The sequence below is a fragment of the Balaenoptera physalus genome (assembly GCF_965194825.1).
Source record: "Balaenoptera physalus genome assembly, chromosome: X".
Lineage (NCBI taxonomy): Eukaryota > Metazoa > Chordata > Mammalia > Artiodactyla > Balaenopteridae > Balaenoptera > Balaenoptera physalus.
This window is the reverse complement of record NC_138903.1, coordinates 54373145-54396620: the sequence shown is the minus strand read 5'-3', so window position 1 is coordinate 54396620 and position 23476 is coordinate 54373145. Positions and strand designations below refer to the sequence as shown.

At 37.1% G+C, this 23476-nt stretch overlaps 1 protein-coding gene across 4 annotated transcripts in view; it reads left to right on the top strand.

Annotated features, from left to right (window-relative positions):
• The window catches only part of MTMR8 (myotubularin related protein 8), a 223727-nt gene extending 200838 nt beyond the window's left edge, over positions 1–22889 (top strand). For 3 of the 4 annotated variants that reach the window (XM_082444954.1, XM_082444953.1, XM_082444952.1), the window contains one exon: positions 1320–22889. In XM_082444954.1, the coding sequence (XP_082301080.1) occupies positions 1320–1790 (471 nt within the window). In that variant the 3' untranslated portion in view covers positions 1791–22889. The remainder of the gene's footprint in view (positions 1–1319) is intronic. The other variant, XR_014258437.1, reaches the window with a different exon arrangement.
• Positions 22890–23476: the final 587 nt, after the last annotated feature.

Here is a 23476-nt window from a genome sequence, read left to right as displayed (position 1 = left end):
AAAGGAAACAAGCAGCCCCAGGAAGGTCAAGCCCTAGGCAGAACTGAAAAGTAGGAAACCTTTTTCCTAGTGTCTCCTGCCTCCTTTTTTTACCTATTAGCAGCCTTCTCCACAAGGCCTCCAGAGCAGGTCTCCTATTCTAAACCCAGCCCTTTCACTTATTCCTGCCTAATTCCTGAGAGAATCAGATTCATTCTAGATTGAATCAGATCACTTTCTGATTCTAAAGTTCAAAAGTAAGTAAGGCTTCCTTTTAAAATAATAACTATTATTAACATTCCTTTTTTAATACAGAGAAGAGAAGCAAAAGCAGCCCAACAGATAACCCCGTTGACATTTAAAAAAAAAAAGGCAGTACAAGTATAAAGTTAGAATATGCAGAATACAAAAATGTACAAAATGGAACATTGAAAAAACTCTCCCAGCCACCTACCCATTCAGTTTCTCTCTCCAAGGGTTATCACTGTGTGTATGTGTGTGTGTGTGTGTGATTTTGTGATTTCCAGGAAAATAAGAGTGGTATGCTTATACCCTAAGGCAGGAGTTCTTAACTGGAGTCCATGAACCCATAGATATCCACAGATGCCCTTCAGGGGATCTGTGTGTGAAACCCCTGAAATTATACCTAAAAACTGTTTGTGTGCCATCTCATGCACTCACATGTGAATGCATGCAGTTTTCTGAGAAGAAGGTCCATCACTTTCTTCAGATTTTCAAAGGTGTCTATGACCCACAAAAGTTAAGAATCACTGTTGTAAAGTATCAGTGAATCATTGTGTTATCCCTGAAGGTGAAAATATCCATTGGAGATAGCATGAAGTAGTAGACAGATAATAGACTTTGGCATTAAGAAGAGGCAGGGTCAGATCCCAGCTCTACCACTTCCTAAATGTGTGAATTTGGGGTGACTTAAATTCTCTGAGCCTCAGTTTCCTCATCTGTAAAATACAGCTAATTCCTAACTAATAAGACTCTTAAGTATAAAAGGAAATACTATATGCAAAGTGCCTGGCACATGGAGGTATTCAATAAATGTTAGTGATCCTTTCCCTTGCCCTCCCTGCTCCCAGTAATAAAATTGCATTTATCAGAAAAGGGAACTTTTATATATACAAGACCCTTGAGGGTCTTTAGTAGTAGGGCTTTTAAAGCACTATGTCAAGTGATGAAGAAAAGATGTTTGAGGATGAGGAGGGGGCAAAAGGTCATTTGCTACCATATAAGTGACAGCAGGCAGGATCCCTATAAGTCAATGTGATATTTGCCTAGTTTTACTCCGGTTTCTAATTCTTTTCAACCATTCCTTGCTCCCATGACAGAAAGTGAAAGCCCATGATGAGCCACCAGAAGAAGTCTGTACCTGCTCTCAATTAGGGCGTTTATTATCTCAACACCTGGGAATTCCTTTAACCAATCCTCTCAGCTTTATGGGTATTGATGGAGACCTGAATACCTTGATGGAGAATGGCACTCTTTCTAGGGAAGGAGGCCCTCGAGTTCAGATGGATCAAGTAAAAAGCCAGTGTGCAGACCTCCACCCTGACTATTATGGGACCATGGGCAACCTTAGGGCCATAAACATTTCTGGGGATGTCGGCTTCTCTGGAGACACAGGCATTTCTGGGGTCTCAGGCATCTCTGGCAACACGGGCACCTCTGAGGCTATGGGCTTCTATGAAGACATCAGCATCTCTGGGGCCATGAGCTTCTCTGGGACCACAGGCCTCTCTGAAGACACAGGACTCTCTAAGGCCATCATCAAGGAGGCAGGTTTCTCTAAGCAACAGTGAGCTATTCATCTGCTTCCATATTAGGTGCACCTGCAACACCCACAATGATCCTTGTCTCAAAAAAAGGCTGTGCTGCTTTTCTAATTGGATTAAATGGGCAAGGCCAGGGCACCCCTCGTCCCACTTAAGAGTCTGGAAGGGGATTTAGGGCCTTTACTAGTTAAGCAACCAGTATATGCATGTCAAGCAGCCCAGAATATAGGCAAGAGAAAGAATATGTTATTATTCTAGAATGGGATTTAGCTTTAAAAATATTGCTTTTCAGCTGAGATATTAGGCTGGTTCCATTATTCCATTTTCCTTAAAGATCAGCCTCCCTAACATTTCCACCCTTACTATTATAGCATGAGAACAAGTTGAAATATTGTCACAGTGGAGAATTAAGCCCCTGTTGAGGGGAGAGATGGTGTGCAACAGGTAGCTGAATTGCATAATAGCTTAAAAGAAAATTTTACTTGGAATTATATTTAGTCATACAATGTAAGCTAACATTATTGCCAATAGAGACCCCAACATTTGCCTGAGAAATAAATCAAAATGATCCATGGGTGCTTGGTGGTTTAGAACATATAAGGAAATAGTTTTCTTAGGTTACAACACTTGTTTTCCCCAACTCACACCCTGATTAGGTCTTATAATACTCAGCCAAATCCCTTTTTAATAGATAGCCCATTGATAAACTTAAATCCACTACATTGTAAAATGATCAATTCCAAAATAGTGAGGTCTGAATTAATAATATTGATCAATAGCATTCTCAACATCAGTTCAGGAGACAACTGAAAATCTCAGCGCTTTAGACCCTGGCTTGCACATGGTATATGTGCCCATCTAAGTTTTCCTAAAACAGGACTGTTCTTAGGTCTTTTTTTTTTTTTTTTTGGCCATACCGCATGGCATGTGGGATCTTAGTTCCCTGACCAGGGATCGAACCCATTCCCCCTGAAGTGGAAGCATGGAATCTTAACCACTGGACTGCCAGGGAAGTCCCTCTTCTTAGGTATTTTTATGAAGACCAGTGGTTTTACTTCCCTAGACATCACATCAAGTTTGTGGATTTTTAGACATAATTGGCACTACTTTTAAAATCTCGTAGTCTTAACACCTTGTGCTAATGTACACTTTTGAAAAAAGTCTATTCTTAAAGCATGCCCAAATACTCCAGGGAGAAGGGGATGTGTTGTTTAAACACCAAACTTTCCCCCATTTGGGGTTGATACACGCTGTACACTTTCCTATTGGATATTCAGTCATAGTTTACCCACTTCCACATGCTGGGGTAGGGTAAGTCTTGGGTAGTTTGGGTCATGCACTACGTATTGTCAGCATTTTCAGAACTCCCATTGCCAATAGAATCCATGTCTTCACCTAAGATGTCTATTCTGTATACCATATGTCTAGTTTAAGCTAAAAAATTAGATGTCTTAGTGAAAGAGCCATCTCTGTTACTACCATATCCATTTGTAAATACAGACACCTCTGAAGGATCACCTCATTAGTTACTTTTCTCTATAAGAAAGAGGGACCTTTTAATCGAAGTGTTAGAAGTAGCAGAGAAGACCCAGGATAGTTCCTTGATTTCTTACCCCTAGCTAAACTATGGACACACAAAAAAATTCCTATTTAGCGGAAGAACTCTAAGTCATTTTGGTTGTCTTTTTTTCATATGTAAATAGGGGCCATTTTTCTACTTACCTCTCCTTGATAGCTGCCTTGTTCCTATAATTTTAAAACATCAATGTGATTTCCTATTGTATCTTCTCATCCCCTCTTTCCACTGTTTGGTCTTTGGCTTATATAACATAAATCATCAGATGTTGCCAGTTGTCATTTGACTTCTTAATTCTGGAAAATAATTGGTATTTGTACAAGTCATTTTGATCTGGAAGCTCTATCTAAACCCTGGCTCTGTGAAGGAAGTTATCAAAGAGGATGACAATACCAATCATCTGCTACAAATGAGTTTATTCTGGATCTTGCTTTATACCCAGGGCTTTCTCCCATATCTCAATCTGAATTTTATAGTCCATTAACTAGTATGATATTTCCAATAGTGTGTTAAGGTCTTTTCAGAGAAAGAAAAAAGGCAAATGACCTTTACAAATCCTATAAAAAGTTAGTTTAAGGGTCTCAGATTTATTTCTACAGACCTGTACATAGTACCAAACCTTATTTCTTAGATCCAAAACAAAATTAATCATTAGTGACAAGTTCTTTTCAATATAGTTCTAGACTGAGAAGTGGTGAAGAGCAACACTGCTATTTCCAGTCAATTTGTTTGGTCTTTTATTATTTTTATTCCCCAGCATGTCCTATGTTACCTGTATATGACATACATGGAACTAAGGAAAACCTTGTGAAAATCCCCTATTTACTCTCAACACATAACACCTCCCTGTTTTACAGTTGGATTTGTAAATCTGAAGGAGGGAAAAAGTTCAGTAGAATCCAAATATTTATGCACTGGTAAAAACCCAGTAGCTATCTGTAGTCAGGAGCCTAGCAATAGAGGGGAGGCTCCTGAAGGAAAGTTACTGGGTATACTAAAAAAGATCATCTATTAATGGCTTTCATTTCATACCCTCATATAGCACCTATGCTGTGAAAGAAATGTGACGCCCTCCGCCACTGCCCTACCCTTCCAGTTCCCTGAGTAGAAAATTCCATTCTCATGTGACTGCCCCACTTAAATAGGAAGGCATTTAACCACCTGCCACTGTCTCATCCATGAACCTGACATCTGCCTGTTTCCTACACAGCTTACATGGGCCTGGGGTCACTCCTTATCTTTTCCAAGCATGAGGCAGGCTCTGTGCCTGGGAGTGTGGCCATGCTCAGATTCTACATGAACACCTTTCTTAAAAAGTCATTAAGTGTTAGTTTATAGAATAACAGATTCCTCATGGTAATAACTAAAACAATCCTAAATAACAAACCTAAGTAACAGCTTTTTAAAGAAGAAATTCAAGGATGGGGTTTGCTGTATGAAAGAAAGCATGAAACTTTATTTGGCACTAACTGGGCAAGAACATAAAGCTTATGGTACATGTATTAGGCACAGGTATCTTTTGGAAAGTCATCCTAGAAACTGTGTTCAATTACTACCAAGTCAGTTGTCATGCCTGTCAACATGCATGGACATATTTTGTCTAAGAAACACTTCACACTTCACTGAATGCAAGATCTTTCCTTGAACACTTCCAACCAGAAGGAATCCAAGTCTTTTTATGAGTTGCTTTCAAACCAGATTGGTAAATATTTAAGCTTGGCCTGAATTTAGCAGACAGAGAAGTTTAATAACTATGTCCGATCTTTGTTACATAGTGACTTTTATTAAACACATAACACCTTTTCTTGATGATATTAAGCTTTGATGTACCACTGGGAAATCTTTCTGAGAGCATTTTATAAAGTGACTTTTTAAAAAAACAGTTGTGTAGGGAAATGTAAATTTCCTGTAAGAAAAATACTTGTCTCAAAAGGGGTATACTATACTTCAGATTGGTTTCTTCCTACGAAGATTGTTCTCACTTTCTCAAGTTCCAAAGTATATGATTTAATGATATCTGTTGTACCAAATCTCTCCCCCACCCTCAGGCCTCTCCCTCCCAGAATTCTATGTATGATACAGGCAGATGTGATTGTAACCAAATCTGGTTACTTTCTTCTAAGTGCCAAATCTAGACCTGACTTTTTATATAGACATTTATAAACAAAAAGCAGACATGGATTAAGCCTTAATTTTTTTTCCTATTCAGTTATTTTTTTAACATAATGTGAAGAAATGGCTTGGCTATTAGGTGACGCCAAACAAACAAAGGACAAGGGAAAAGATTTGGGGTTGTAAAGGACTCTTAGTTTGTTTCCCTTTTAGAGACATTTCCATTTTCAAAGCATTTGATGGCAGCAACAGAAGCTTTTCCAATGCAAAAAAAAAAAAAAAAAGTGATTTTCAAGCCATACAGAACATGTCTTCTCTGATTCCCTGGCTGTGAGACTTGACAGTCTGTGCCTTCCCCTTAAATAGGAAGTATTGGTTTCATCACCAGTCACAGCAGCCCATGTCTCCTTTAGATGTCAGTGCAAGTAAAAGTGTGTTACATGCTCTGTGATTTGTGACTTGTCTTCACAAAAGGCAAGTGCGCTTTGAAAACTAATTTAGGCCCATGTGTCTTGCTGGGGCTAAACAAAAACATATTCAGAAGTTGGCCTGTGTGAAACCAACAGCTTCTGTGTTAAGCCTGGTGCTCTCTTCCCTGGTATTTTCTAAAGCTTTGGGGGTGACCTAAAAGCCTCTTTCTCTTCCAAAGCTTTGTTGCTTTTCAACCACTTTCATGGCTTTGTACTCTGACTCTTTAGAGAGCTCTACACTAGCCCTTATAGAATCCCAGTTGTGGAGAAGGTGGGGGGAAGGGAGGAGGAAAGAGAAGGTAGTATAGAAATACACCTGGCCAATTAAGCTGAAGGAGTATATGCTAGTCCAGGATGACCAGCATACCAATTAATTAAGATTGAATGTGCTCCAATAAGGTCCAAAAAAGGTCCTCTTTTCCAGGTAGTATTATGGCCGACATATTTTCTTTTAAGGCTATCTTTTACACTGGTAGAAATTATTTCCTTTAGAATGCTCTGAGTTGTGTATTTTCTATGTCAACAATTTTCTCTTCTAGGGTATGTGGTCCTGGGTTTCCTTTTCTTTTAAAGTGTCAAGGATGGTAGGTGGTATTCTCTCCCATTAATATATGTCTCTAAGGCTGTTGGGTCCTGAGTTCCTTCTTTGCCTCTTTGTAGGTGAAACATCATTGGAACCCCTGCCACCAGTCAGATGAGACTATGTACACCAAAGTCACTAGGTGATCACTGTCAAAAGACTCATGTCTCTGATCCTACCTCACATGCAGTTGGCCACACCAGTTCATATAAAGTATTTCCATGCCACCACCTCACATTTGCAGGCAGGGTTATTTCTGTATTTTGTGAATGCCAATAGGAATGCAGAGCATGTATGCTAGTTTTGAAACAGACCATGTCCTGTATTCTAGTTAACAGTGCCTCAGGCTTAGGAACAGGTAATAAATTCAGTCTTTTTGGAATGTAACTCATAGTAAGAGTATTTGTGTATGTGTATGTGTTTACTGTAACTTCAGTAGCATCTGGTTGGACAGGTCATTTGGGCATTCAGATGAAGAGAATTTATCCAAGAATAAAAAACTGTTTTAGTGCTAGACCTCTAACTTTGATATTGTCCAGCTAAGTGCCATGGGGACTTTAGGACTTGTTAAGCCAGAGATACAAACCAAAGTGATGGTGAAGTAATTGTCCTTTTTGCTGGGGTGTATTGATCAGGCAGCTTTAGAAGTAGTATTCAAATATATGACCATTGTTACCTGTAGTGTGATAATGTTAGCCATATACCTGCATGAACGTCATGCAACTGATGTATAAATCAGAACCCAGGCTGTGTAGGTTCTTTGAGAACCTGACTTTTCATTAGCCCCAGGTTTACAGAATGATTGTCGCAGCAGCTCAAGTCTGAACTTTCCAAGATACAACAGTGTATATGATTGACTTTAAACTTCCTGTTGTGTGTTATCTTGAACCTGTCATACCAGTGGGGTATGGGTGTGTGACCCTGTCACAATGTTCACTGTCATTCGTTTAGTCCAGTGCCAAATTGCTCACTGGCTCCCTTCTGCACTTGTGTTCCGATTTGAAGATGTTGGTTGATACAGTTTTTTGGTCTAGAATTTAAAACCTTCAATCATTTATGTGTGTGAGTTTACTGTGTAATAGCTACAAATTAAAGGAAAGGTGGCGTACCTTCAAAAAAAAGGTACCCTGACCTAGCCTTAATGGATGAACCACCTTATAAAGACAGAATCTGCAGGTAGGTTAAATGTTGATGTTAAAATAAGACAAAACAGGTATCAGAGAGGATGCCTGGTTCTGGACAGCACTGTGGAGTGCAGAGTCTATCTAGCATTGATGAGCTGGGAGGACAAGACTGACACCCACTTAACTCACAAAAGCATACTGACTGAACACCAGTTTGTTCATTCACATTGGGGGATAGATCTATCCAGGGATCTGGCTCTTCACCCCCTCCACGGCCCCTTCTCTTTTCTCCACCTCCCATCCAACAAGAATATTCACACATGGAGCCTCATGAACTCAGCGGTTATTTCCTCCAGGCCACAAAAGAGGCCAGTGATCTCTCCTTGCCCCAAAGCAGAGCCTCCCTCTCTGGAAACTACATGCCCAGGGCCTCCAGTGGGTAGAACACAAGGAGATCTGGGTTCTAGTCCTGGCTTTGCCATTTATTAGCTGTATGGCCTTGGGCAAGTTACTTCCCCTCTGTGAGGCTCAGAGGCCTCATCTGGAAAATGGGGGTAATAATCATACCTTCCACACAGAGTGGTTATGCAGATTAACTGAGCTAACATGTGACGTACTACCTGCTTAAGTGCCTGGCAAATTTTTAAAAATCAATCAAAATACATTAGTCAGGCTCCTTCTACTTTCAGCCCTGTTGCTACTAATTAAACAAACCAATTCTTATTCTTAGGCTTCCTTTTTCTTCAATCCATTCAACACCCTTCTTACTCTTGACACATTGTCTTTAGACAATCAAGTTACAATACAATAAGGTTACAATACAACTTCTGTCAGTCCATTTAGGCTACTATAACAAAATACCAGACACTGGGTGGCTTATAAAAAACATTTATTTCTCATGGTCTGGAGGCTGGGAAGCCCAAGACCTGGCAGATTTGTTGTCCGATGAGAGCCTGCTTTCTAGACAGCTGTCTTTCACTGTATCCTGACATGGTGGAGAGCAGAGAGAGAAGCAAGGTCTCTCATGACTCTTAAAATGTCACTGATCCCATTCATGAGGGTTCAACTTTCATCATCTCATCTAATCCAAATCACCTCCAAAGGCTCCATCTCCTATTATCATCATATTGGGGGAGGGAGAATTTCAACATATGAATTTTGGTGGGACACAAACATTCAGTTCATAACAAGTGGATTAGGCTATGGCTCTATTTTATAATTAACTGAGAAACATTTGTTCATTATAGAATGTTTTTAAAATATAGAGAACCAAAAAAAAGACTTCATAATTCCTCTATGCAGAGATAAATCTACATGCATGCATATAGAATAAAAATCAGATCGTACTATACACTCCTATATGTTTCTTGCTTATATATTTTGAACACCTTTCTACCTCTATATATATATAAATTGATCTCACTTTTAATGATCACATTGTATCTCACTGTATGAACTATAGTTTATTCAACCAACTCCCTATTGTTTGGTCAGGCTACAGCTTTTTACATCAAATTTCAATCTTGCCTTTGTGGACTACACCCCATTTCCCTCTATTGGAATTCAGCAACCTCCTTTCTGATATGATACCCTCTTCCCTGAGGTGACCTGTTCAGATGGATAATTTCATCTATCTGGGAAGATTTTTTACCAACAGATTCTCTAAGGGTAATTTGATTTCCAGATTCTCAGGGTACTTTATACGGAACATAAGCTTGAACTTGAACTTATTTATCCACTCTGTAGTTCCATGGTAACCTACTGTGTTAGTTGCAGCCGAGGACATGGCAAGCTGGGTCCCTTTAAATCAACTATTTCCACAGCCTCCTGTCACCCAGTAAAGGTCTGGTTTCACAAGGGGAAAAGTATCAATGGAAGGCCCTGAATGAGAAATCACTTCTGGATGAGTCTCAGTCTCCCAACTTACTGTGTTTTCTTATTAGCAAAATAGGAATAATCTCAATCTTGCTGGTCTCACACTGTGATTGTGGAAAGCAAGGGAAGTTGTAGCTGCAAAATCACTTTATAACTTTGGAGGTGATTTTCATATATAAGTTGGTAAATCCCGTCAAACTGAACCTAGAAGTTTCAGGTTTCCTGTCAAACATAGACGCTATCACACAGAAGCAAGGAACCAAATAACTGAGAACTGACAATGTCACTTCTTTAAGTGGAAAATGTCACTTGGGTATATGTGAGTCACAGCACATTTGAAAGTCTCCCTCATTTCTCTAGGCCTCTCTTGGGTATTTCCTGACCTCCAACTTAACAACAGAAGGCAGCCCAGGGAGGCTCATTTCTCCCCCAGATTGAACAGGATTCCCTCTGACAGGAGGTGAGCCTGGCAGCATTGGCAAAGAGGATTGAACAAGACCATATTCCCCACTAATAATAATAAACTAAGTGAAGGGCTCTCATCTCTGCCCTTTCCCACCCAGAGACACTGCAGTAGCCAGGAGGCATCAATAAGAGATGCCCTGCCACAACAAGTGCTCATCCCAGGAAGCTCTCTCCATTTCCACAGGCAGGGAGGACACTGTAAAAGTAAAAGACCAGCCAGGGAAGCCTTTTTGTTCTTGCAGACCTGAGATTTCCATCCCCCAGTGAGAGACACTGGGCAACAGGCCTGGGGAAAGCCCTTCCACCCTCTGAGGTAGCACAAGCAAAAACCAGTGGGAACCCTGGTGACACCAGATAAATCAGGCAGAAAAATAGCACCACAAAGGTTCTAAAACCTAAACTTCCATTGGAACCACAGCTGACAGAAGTAGGCCAGAATCCACATGCTAAAATTAAGGTGACTGCCTACTAAAAAAGATTTAAATAGGACCCAGAGTCTCCTAACATACTAAACTAAAATGTTCAGGATACAATAGAAAGTCATTTTCCAACCAGGAAAATCACAATTTGAATAAGACAAACAGCTGACATCAACACTGAGATGAATCAGATTATCTGAAAAGGATTTTAAAACTCATCATAAAACACTAATAAAAAGGCAAATAAATTATTTTAAAACAAATGAAAAATAGAAAGTCACAGTAAAGAAATAGAAGTTATTTTTTTAAAAAAAGAACCAAACAGAAATTATACAACAGAAAAATACAATAAAATTTTTTTAACATCTTTATTGGAGTATAATTGCTTTACAATGTTGTGTTAGTTTCTGCTGTATAACAAAGTGAATCAGCTATATGTATACATAAACCCCCATATCCCTCCCTCTTGAGCATCCCTCCACCTTCTCTATCCCACCCCTCTAGGTGGTCACAAAGCACTGAGCTGATCTCCCTATACTATGCAGCTGCTTCCCACTATCTATTTTACATTTGGTAGTGTATATATGTCAATGCTACTCTCTCACTTCATATTAAAAAAAAGAAAGAAAAACACTTCACTGGTTGGTATCCTAGTAGAATGAAGATAACAGGATAAAATCTGTGAACTTAAGGACAGGTTAATAGAATTTACCCAATCTGAAAAACATAGAAAATTGACTTTTAAAATAAACAAATAAATAAGTAGAGCCTCAGGGACCTGTGTAACATTTTTTGTTTGTTTGTTTGTTTTATTTATTTTTCGCTGTGTTGGGTCTTCGTTGCTGCGTGTGGACTTTCTCTAGCTGTGGTGAGGGGGGCTACTCTTCATTGAGGTGCGTGGGCTTCTCTTTGTGGTGGCCTCTCCCACCACGAAGCATGGGCTCCAGGTGCATGGACTTCAGTAGTTGTGGTGCGTGGGCTCAGTGATTGTGGTGCGCAGGCTCAGTAGTTGTGGCGCACAGGCCCAGCTGCTCCACGGCATGTGGAATCCTCTTGGACCAGGGCTTGAACCCGTGTCCCCTGCATTGGCAGGTGGATTCCCAACCACTGTGCCACCGGGGAAGCCTCTGTGTAACATTTTTTAAGCCAACATTTGTATCTTTGGAATTGGAGAAGGAAAGTAGAAAGAGAATGGGGCTGAAAGAGTATGTGAAACAATAATGGCTGAAAACTTCCCAAATTTGGTGAAAAGTGCAAACTTACAGATTTCAGCTGAGCAAACCCCAAACAAAATAAACCCAAAGAAATACCTGCCAGGACACATCATAATTAAACTTCTAAAAACTAAAGACAAAAAATATTGAGAGAAAAATAACTATTGAGAACAGCCAGAGTGAAATGACACATTATCGATAGGATTTTATAGGCAGCTACCAATTCAAGTGAGAGTGATTTTTTCATATGAAACTGTGGAAGCCAGAGAAGAGTTGGATAGTTTTTCAACTGTTAAAAAAAAACCTATTAACTGCCAACTCTATACTCATTGAAACTATCCTTCAGGAATGCATAGGAAAAAGACATTCTCAGATGAGGGCAAACTAAAAGAATTTTTTGCTTGCAGACCTACTCTTAAATACTGGTTAAATGAAGTTCTTCAACAGAAGGGAAACGTGAACAACATGCAAGAACAGATGGGTAATTTTAGCTGAGTGATGGGAACGCTAAGGAAGAATGAAAAAGAAATGCTAGAAATGAAGCACAATGTAATAGAAATGAAGAATGCCTTTGATCAGCTCATCAATAGATTGGACACAGCCAAGGAAAGAATCAGTGACTTGAAGAAACATCGATAGAGTCCTCCAAAACTGAAATCCGAAGAGATTTTTAAAATGGAAATTACATAACAGAATAACCAAGAACTGTGAAACAATTACATAAGGTATAACATGGGTGTAAGGAGAAGAAAGAAGGAAGGAAGGAAGAAAGAAAGAAAGGGAGGGAGGGAGGAAAACCAGCACTATTTGAAGCAATAATGACTAAGGATTTCTGAAAATTAATGATAGATACCAAACCACAGATCTAGGAAGTTCATAGAATACCAAGAAGAATAAATACCAGAAAAATCTGCACATATGTAAATCATATTTAAAATGCAGAAGATAAAAGACAAAGAGAAAATCTTGAAAGGAGCCACAGAGGGGAAAATGCTATACCTATAACAAATCAAGGATAAGTGTTAAACTAATCCTCAAAACCATGCAAGCACAGAGAGAGTAGAATAAAATATTTAAAGCATTAAAAGAAGAAAACCACCAATCTAAAATTCTGTGCCAGTAAAATTATTCTTCAAATGTGAAGGAGATAAAAGCTTAAAGCAAGATGGTAGAATAGGAAGATCCAAATCCTCATTCCCCCATAGAAACATATTTTAAAATGACTAGAGACTAAATAAAATGACTTTATAAGACTTCTGGATATCAGACAAATATCTATAGTATCCAATCAAATGCCCAATCAAAAAAAAAGCCCCATTCGCAAAGCTAGAAAATTTTGTGATTTTTTTTTTTACTCATCCTTGACCCACTCCCTCCTTGGCATGATGTGGATGGAGGGAAGCAGTGGCCCCGTCCCCAGTTACTTTGTCAAACCAGAGAAAGCAGAGTGGAACTAATTTGCCATGCTGTAACCTTCCTGGGGGCTGCTGGAAGGATCAGTCTCTGTGTTGTTTAAAATGGACCTCAGATCTCAGGCTAGGAAAAACCACATGAAACTGAGCACATCTCGTGAAAGTCACAGGACTACAGAGCCACAGAAAATGGAGGCAAGAAAATACTGGTAGAGAAGCACAGTATAAAAGCAAAGGCCTTGAGAAGCTGGGGTGTTAACTCTTAGGGGAGTTATTACATTTATAAGCAGCCATTTGTTATCACAAGACCTGCCCTACTCAAAAAACTTGAGTCCTTCAAGTTGAAGCAAAAGACAAATGCCTAAAAAATAATTGGAACTCTGTGTCAATGGGTGCACATAGTATAAAGATGTAACTTGTGACATCACTAACATAAAGAAAGGGAGGCAGAACTGTAAAGGGCAGTTTCTGTATGCAATTGAAGTTAAGCTGGTATCAATTTAAAATTGATTATTATAACTTTAAGATGTTTTATGTAATCCCCATGGTAACCATAAAGAAAATATCTAAAGAAGATATACAAAAGGCAATGAGAAGGGAATCAAAATGTATCACTACAAAAAAAGTCAACTGAGCACAAAGGAAGGCAATAATGGAGAAAATGAGGTTCAATAAAGGTATAACACAGTAAACAAATAACAAAATTACAATAGTAAGCTTTTCACCAACAGTAATTACTTTAAATGTTAATGAATTAAACTCCCCGATAAAAAGATATATGTTGACAAAATGGATTTAAAAAAAAAAAAAACAGAATCTAACTGTATGTTATCAACAAGGGACCCAACTTAGATCCAAGGGCATGAATAGATTGAAAAAGGTTGGAAAAGGATAGTCCACGCAAATAGTAACCAAAAATGAGGAGGGGTGGCTATACTAATACTAGACAAAATAGACTTAAAATAAAAACTATGACAAAAGGCAAAGAAGGACATTATATAATAACAAAAGTATCAATTCACCAGAAAGATATAGCAGCCCAAAGCTGCCAGAAATAAGAAAATAATAAAGACTGGAGCTTCAATAAGTAAAATAGAAAATACAAAAACAATAAGGGAAATCAAAAACAAGAGTTGGCTCTTTGGAATGATCAACAAAATTCATGCAACTTTAGTTAGATTTACTAAGGAAAAAAAAAAGAGAGAGAAGACTCAAATATCAGAAATTAGAAACAAAAGAGTGGACATTACTACTAATTTCATAGAATTACTACCAATTTTATGGAATTTTCTGTATATTTTTATATCTAAAATATAGAATTTAATAGAATTACTACTAATTTTATAAATTTTCCATACATTTTTATATCTAAAATATAGAATTTAATAGAATTACTACTAATTTTATAAATTTTCCATACATTTCTATATTCTAATTATAGAATTTTATAGAAATGGATTATAATAGAGTATACCAAAAACTTGGATAACTTAGATGAAATAAACAAGGTCCTAGAAACACACAACCTACCAAGAATGAATCATGAAGAAAGAAAAATTTGAATAGACCCATAACTACTAAGGATATTGAATCAATAATCAAAAACCTCCCAACAAAGAAAACCCAGTACAAGATGGCAATCCTGGTGGATTCTAACACTTAAAGAGGAATTAATTCAATTCTTCTTAAACTATTCTGAAAACTTGAAGAGCAGGGAACACCTACTACATTATTCTATGAGGCCAGCATTACCCTGATACAAAAGCCAGACAAAGACACTATAAGAAAAGTACAGGCCAATATTCTTTTTTGAATATTGAAGTAAATGTCCTCAGCAAAATACTAGCAAACAGAATTCAACAGCACATTGAAAGCACATACACTATAGCCAAGTGGGATACATTCCTGGAATACAAAAATGGTTCAACATACTAAAATCAATCAGTGTAATATGCCACATTAACGTTACCAAATGCAAGTCTGTGTGCCCAATGCACAGTGAGGCCAAACAATACCGAAACCTCAGAGTTTGAAGCACAGAAAGGTTTATTGCAGGGCCATGCAAGGAGTCGGATAGCTCATGCCTTAAAAAGCCCAAACTCCCGAAGGCTTTCAGCAAAGCCTTTTTAAAGGCAAGGTGAGGGAGGAGTGTAGTTAGTTGTTGCAAACTTCTTGGTGTCGGATCCTTTGTTCTTGCAGCTGTCCATGTAGGTCAGGTCACAGTCAGGTCACAATGTTCCTGTAAACCTCCAACAAGACAAATGCTATTCTCTGTTCAGGCCAGGTCATGGTCAGGCTATTTTGTATATTTCAAGATATAGGCAACATTCTCTTACAAAAGGTGCAGAGACAGCCTAAGCACAGGCAACAGAGTACAAAGCTTAAAGTAAGGTTAAAGTAAAAAGAATGGATCTAATATGGAGTCAGATTTGTTCTTCCCTATTACATTAATAAAATGAAAGGGGAAAAAAATCACATGATCATTTCAATTCATGAAGAAAAAACATTTGAAAAAATACAACACGATTTCATGATTAAAAGAAAACAAAAACATCTCAATAAACTGGGAATAGAAGGAAACTATCTCAACACAATAAAGGCCATATATGAAAAATCCAAAGTGAACATCATACTCAATGGTGAAAACTTTTTCTCTAAAGTCAGAAGCAAGACGATAGTGCCTGCTTACACCATTTCTACTCAGCATTGTACTGGAAGTTTTAGGAAGAGCAATTGGCAAGAAAAAAATATATATATATAAGGGATCCAAATTGGAAAGGAAGAGTCAAAATAATCTGTTATCTAGGTTTGAATACATAAAGATATAAAATAAATGAAATATACAATATAGTGTTAGAACTGATAAGTGAACCCAGCAAGATTGCAGGATACAAAATCAACATGCAAAAAATCAGTTGGATTTCTATATGTTAACAGTGAATAATTTGAAAAGGAAATTAAGAAATCAATTCCATTTACAAAAGCATGTATAATAATAAAATACCTAGGAGTAAATTTAACAAAGGAGGTAAAAGAAATGTACACTGAAACTACAAAAGGATGCTGAAAGAAATAAGACACAGATGGAAAGACATTCATATTCATGGATTGGAAGAATTAATTTTGTTAAATGTCAATACTACCCAAAGTAATCTACAGATTCAGTGCAATCCCTATCAAAATTCCAGAGACATTTTTTGTCAGAAAGAGAAAATTCCATCCAAAAATTCATATGGAATTTTAAGTATCCCCATAGAGACAAAAACATCTTGAAAAAGAAAAACAAAGCTGGAGACCTCACACTTCCTGATTTCATAAATTATAGAAAGCTACAGTAATCAAAACAATGTGGTACTTGTATAAAGATAGGCAAATACACTAATGGAGTAGAGTGTCAAGAAGTAACTCTCATATATATGATCAAGTGATTCTCAATAACAGTGCTAAGATCACTCAACGGAAAAAGGATGGTCTTTTCAACAGGTGGTACTGGTAAAATGATATCTACATACCAAAGAATCGAATTGGAAAATATAGGGGAACAGTTTCATGACATTTGATTTAGCAGTTATTTCTTGTACATGTCATCAAAAGCAGAGACAACAAAAGAAAAGATATATAAATTGGATTTCACCCAAATTAAAAACTTTTGTCTATCAAAACACATTACTGAGAGAATGGAAAGGTAAAACATAGAATAAGAGAAAATATTTGTAAAGCATATATCTGATAAGGGATTAGTATTTAAAATATATAAAGAAACCCTACAACTCAACACAAAAAAACCAAAATGAACCTGATTAAAAATGGGCAAAGGACTTGAAGAGACATGACTCTAAGGAAGATATACAAATGACAATAAGTACATGAAAATGTGTTCAATGTCACTAATCATCAGGGAAATACAAATCAAAACCACAATGAGATATCACTTCACATGTTTCAAAAGGACTATTACCAAAAAGACAAGAGGTAATAAATGCTGGCAAAGATGTGGAGAGAGGGAATCCTGGTGCACAGCTAGTGGGAATGTAAATTAGTAGAGTCACTATGAAAAATGGTATGGTTACTCAAAAGATTAAAAGTAGAACTACCATATGATCCAGTAATTTCACTTTTGAGTGTGTATCCAAAGGAAATTTAATCATTGTCTCAAAGATATATCTGCACTGCCATGTTCATAGCAGCATTATTCACAACAGCCAAGACATGGAGACAACCTAAGTGTCCACTGACAGATAAATGGATAAAGAAAACATTTTAAATATAGATACAGATATATAATATTATGCAGCCATTTCAAAGAAAGAAATCCTGCCAATTGTGACAACATGGATAGACGTTGAGGGCATTATGCTAAATGAAATAAGTCAGACAAACAGAGACAAATCTGAATGATCTCATTTAAATGTGAAATCTAAAAACATCAAGCTCATAGAAACAGAACAGTGGTTGTCAGGGCTTGAGGGATGGGGGAAACTGGGAGACATTGGTCAAAGTTTGCAAACTTTCAATTACAAGATTAATAAGTTCAGGGGATTTAAGGTACAGCATGTTAAATACAGTTAACAATACTATATTCTATACTTGAAAGTTTCTATGAGAATAGAGTTTTAATGTTCTCACCATAACAACAATTGATAATTATGTGAGGTGAAAGATGTGTTAACTAACCTTATTTTGGTAGATATTCTACAATATATATGTGTATCAAATCATCACATTGTATACTTTAACTTACATAATGTTGTATGCCAATTATATCACAATAAAGCTGGAAAAATAAATAAAAGAATAGAAATTAAACAAAGTATACTCTCAGACCACAATAGAATTACACTAGAAATTGATAATCAAAATGTAGCTGGAAAAGCCCAGTATGCTAGGAGATTGAACAACATACTTCTAAATAACAGATGGGTCAAGGAAGAAGCCTCAAGAGAAAATTTTTAATGTTTCTACCTAAGTGAAAATTAAAATACAGCTTATCAAAATTCATGGGATGCATTGAAAGTAATGCATTGAGAGAAACTTATAACATTGAATAGAAAACAAGAAAGATCTAAAATAAATAAGATTCCACATTAGGAAACTAGGGAAAATGAGCAAATTAAACCAAAGAGAGGAGAAGAAAAAAAATTAAAATTAGAGCAGACATTGAGGAAAATCAAAAAATCAAATAAGACAGAAATTCAATAAAGAAAATCAACAAAACCAAAAGCTGGTGCTCTGCAAAGATTACTAAAATTGCTAAGCCTCTAGCCAAGTTAATTATGCAAAGAAGAGAGAAGACACAAATTATTAATTGGACAATAAAAGGATAGTAAGAGAATATTATGAATAATTGTATGCCCAGAAATTTGATAACCCAGATGAAACAGACCAATTCCTTGAAAGACAAAATCAACAAAAATTCACACAAGAAGAAATAGACAATCTGAATAGGCCTATATCTATTTAAAAATTGAATCAAGAAATAATAATGAAACAGAATAGAGAGCCCAGAAACAAACCCACACTTACGTGCTCAATCTACAACAAAGGAGGCAATGGGGAAAAGACAGTCTCTTCAATAAATGGTGTTGAAAAAACTAGACAGCTACATGCAAAAGAATGAAACAGGACCACTTCATTACACCACACACAGAAATAAACTTAAAATGGATTAAAGACTTAAATGTAAAACCTGAAACCATAAAACTCCTACAAGAAAACATAGGCAGTATGCTCTCTGACATTGGTTTTAGCAATATTTTTTTGGACATGTCTTCTCAGGCAATAGCAACAAAAGAAAAAGTAAACAAATGACAGTACAAACTAAAACGCTTTTGCACAGTGAGGAAAACTGTCAACAAAACAAAAAGGCAACCAACTGAATTGGAGAAGATATTTGCAAACAATATATCCAATAAGGGGGTGATATCCAAGATATATAAAAAATTCCATATCAAAACACCAACAACCCTATTAAAAAATAAGCAGTGGTGCTGAATAGATTTTTTTTTCCCCAAGGAAGACATACAGATGGCCAACAGGCACATGAAAATATACTCAGTATCACTAATCATCAGGGGAATGCAAATTGAAACCACAACGAAATACCACCTCACACCTGTCAGAATGGCTATTATCAAAAAGACAAAAAACAAGTGTTGGAGAGCATGTGGAGAAAAGGGAACCCTCATACACTGTTGGTGGGAATGTAAATTGGTATAGCCACTATGAAAAACAGTATGGAGATTCCTCAAAAAACTAAAAATAGAACTACTATCTAATCCACAATTCTACTTCTGAGTACTTATCCAAAGAAATAAAAATACACTAATTCAAATAGATATATGTACCCCTATATTAATTGCAGTACTATTTACAATAGCTAAGATAATGGAAGCCACTTAAGTGTCCATCGATAGACAAATAGATAAAGAAGAGGTGGGATACATAAATAATGGAATATTACTCATCCATAAAAAAGAATGAAATATTGTAATTTATGACAATATGGGTGGAGTTAAATAAGTCAGAGAAAGATGAATATTGTATGATTTCACTTATATGTTTTGGAATCTATAAAACAAAACAAATGAACAAACAAACAAACTAAAACAGAAACAGACTCATAGGTATGAAGAATAAATTGGTGGTTGCCAGAGGGGAGGGTTGTTGGGTGATGGGTGAATAGATGAAGGGGATTAAGGGGTACAAACTTCCAGCTATAAAAGAAATAAGTCATGGGGATGTAAAGTACAGTATAGGGAATATAGTTAATAATATTGTAATAACTCTGTCTGGTGACAGATGGTAACTAGATCTATCATGTTGATGAATCACTATGTTGTATACCTGAAACTCATATAATTTGTATGTCAATTATAATTTCTAAAAAAGTTAATAACCTTCCAAAACAGAAATCACCAGTCTCAGATGGGTTCACTGGTGGATTCTACCAAACACTTAAGGGAAAATAATTATACCAGTTACCTATAATTTCTTCCAGAAATTGAAGCAGAAGGAATACTTCTTACCTCACTCAATGAGGCCAACACTATCCTAATACCAAAGCCAGGCAAAGACTTCATAAGAAAAGTACAGACCAATATCTATCATGAACATAGATGCAAAACCCCTCAACAAAATATTAGCAAATAAAATCAATGTATAAAAGGAATAATACAACATGAACAAGTGGAATGACGACAAGGTTGGTTCAACATTTGAAAATCAATTAATGTAATATATCATAGCAACATACTGAAAAAGAAAAATCACATCATCATATCAATAGATGCAGAAAAAGCATTTGCAATATCAAACACTCATTTATGGCAAAAACTCATTAAAATAGGAGTAGAGGGGAACGTCCTCAAATTGATAAACACTATATGTGAAAAACCTGCAGCTAAGATCATACGTAATGGTAAGAACTTCAAAGCATTCCCACGCAGATTGGCAAGAAGGCAAGTATATCTCTTCTCACCATTCCTTTCCTATATCATACGGGAAGTCCTAGCTAATGTAATAAGACAAGAAAAGAAGATAAAAGGTATAAAATTTGGAAGGGAGATATAAAACTGTCTTTGTACTAGATGACATTATTGCATGTAGAAAATCCAAAAGGATGGACAGAACAACTCCTGGAACTAATAAGCAATTATAGCAAGCTTGCAGGACACAAGATTAATATACAAAAGCCAATCATTTGCCTATACACCAGCAATGAATAAGAATTTTGAAATCCAAAACACAATACCATTTACATTAGCACCCCAAAAATGAAATACATAAGGATAGACTTAACAAAATATGTACAAGATCTACATGAGGAAAACTACAAAACTCTGATGAATGAAATCAATCAAGAATGAAATAAATGGAGAGATAGTTCTTGTTAATGGATAGAAGACACAATATTGTCAAGATGTCAGTTCTTTCCAACTTGATCTATAGATTCAATGCAATCTCAATCAAAATCTCAGGAAGTTATTTTGTGAATATCAACAAACTGATTATAAAGTTATCATAAATTTCATATAGAGGGGCAAAAGACCCATACTAAGCAACACAATATTGAAGGAGAAGAACAATGGAGAGCAGACACTACTCGACTTCAAGACTTACTACAAATCTACAGTAACCAAGACAGTGTGTTATTGGCAAAGAATAGACAAATAGATCAATGGAAAGCTCAGAAATAGACCCACATAAATATAGTCAACTGATCTTTGACAAAGTAGCAAAGGCAATACTATGGAGCAAAGATAGTCTTTTCAACAAATGGTGCTGGAACAACTGGACATCCACATGCAAAAAAAAAAATGAGTCTAGACACAGACTTTACACTTTCACAAAAATTAACTAAATATGGATCACAGACCTATGTGTAAAATGGAAAACTATAAAACTCCTAGAAGATAACCTAGAAGAAAACCTAGATGACCTTGGGTATGGCAATGACATTTTAGGTACAACACCAAAGGCATGATCCATGAAAGAAATTATTGATAAGCAAGACTTAGTTAAATTTTTTTAAGTCTGCTCAGCAAAAGACACTTTTAAGAGAATGAGAAGCCAAAGACTGGGAGAAAATATTCACAAAAGACACATCTGATGAAGGACTTCTATACAAATTACACAAAGAACTCTTAAAACTTAACAATAAGGAAACAAACAACCCAATTAAAAAATGGGACAAAGGTCATAACAGACACCTCACCAAAAAAGATATACAGAGGGCAAATATGCATATGAAAAGATGCTTACATCATATTCATCAGGGAAATGCAAAATAAAAAAATGAGATACTACTACACACCTATTAGAATTGCCAAAATCCTGAACACTGACAAGACCAAATGCTGAGATCTGGAATAATAGGAGCCCTTGTTCATTGCTGGTGGGAATGCAAAATGGTACAGCCACTTTGGAAGACAGTTTGGCAGTTTCTTACAAAGCTAAACATAATTTTATCATACATTTCAGAAACTGCACTCCTTGGAATTTACCCAAAGGAATTGAAAACTTATATCCACACAAAAACTCACATACAGATGTTTCTAGCAGCATTATAATTGCCAAAACTTGAAAGCCACCAAAATGTCTTTCAGTAGGTGAATTCATAAATAAATTGTGGAACATCCAGAAAATGGAAAATAATCCACCACTGAAAATAAATGAGATATTAAGTGATAAAAAGACATGGAAGAACTGTAAAAGCAAAACCAGAGAACTCTCAATTAAATACTTGGGAGACAAGAAGGGGGAGCTCTCATGCCCTGTGAGGATAGCAGAGCCCAATAGGAAGAAGAGGACTTTTTTCCTGGCAAGGACTCTGCCAATGAAAAGTGATGAATTCTGTTTACTATAGCCTTGCCAACTTCCTTTCCCCCTCTATAAAAGTGTTCTGAAACCAACTTGATTAGATGGTTGGAACTTTCAGGCCGACACCCTGATTACCAGAAGGAGGAGAAAGGTTCTGGAGGTTGAATTAATCACCGATGACTAAGGATTTAATCAACCATGGCTGTGTAGTGAAGCCACCATTAAAATCCAAAAGGAGAGGTTCCAGAGAGCTTCCAGGTTGGTGAAGCAGAATGCCTCCATGTGCCACTGTGCTGGGCTCCAAACTCCAAGAGGACTGAAGTTTCTTTGTTCTCGACCTCAGCCTATGAATCTCTTCATCTGGCTGTTTGTTGTGTGGTTAAATATCCTCGATAATAAGCCACTCATCTGTCGTGTGGCTGACAGGGTCTTGCCGCTCCACCCTTGTGTCAGGCCTGAACCTCCAAGGTGGGAGAGCTGAATTCAGGACATTGGACCACCAGAGACCTCCAGGCCCCACATAATATCAATCAGCAAGAGCTCTCCCAGAGATACCTGTCTCAACACTAAGGCCCAGCTCCACCCAATGACCAGCAAGTTCCAGTGCTGGACGCCCCATGCAAAAGAACTAGCAAGACAGGACCACAACCCCACCCATTAGCAGAGAGGCTGCCTAAACTCATAATAAGTTCACAGACACCCTAAAACACACCACCAGATGCAGTCCTACCCACCAGAAAGACAAGATCCAGCACCGCCCACCAGAACACAGGCACCAGTCCCCTCCACCAGGAAGCCTGCACAACCCATGGAACCAACCTTCCCCACTGAGGTCAGACACCAAAAAGAACGGGAACTATGAACCTGTAGCCTGCAAAAAGGAGACACCAAACAAAGTAAGTTAAGCAAAATGAGAAGACACAGAAATACGCAGCAGATGAAGGAGCAAGGTAAAAACCCACCAAACAAAACAAATGAAGAGGAAATAGGCAGTCTACCTGAAAAAGGATTCAGAGTAATGATAGTAAAGATGATCCAAAATCTTGGAAATAGAATGGAGAAAATACAAGAAACGTTCAACAAGGACATAGAAGAACTAAAGAGCAAACAAACAATGATGAACAACACAATAAATGAAATTAAAAATA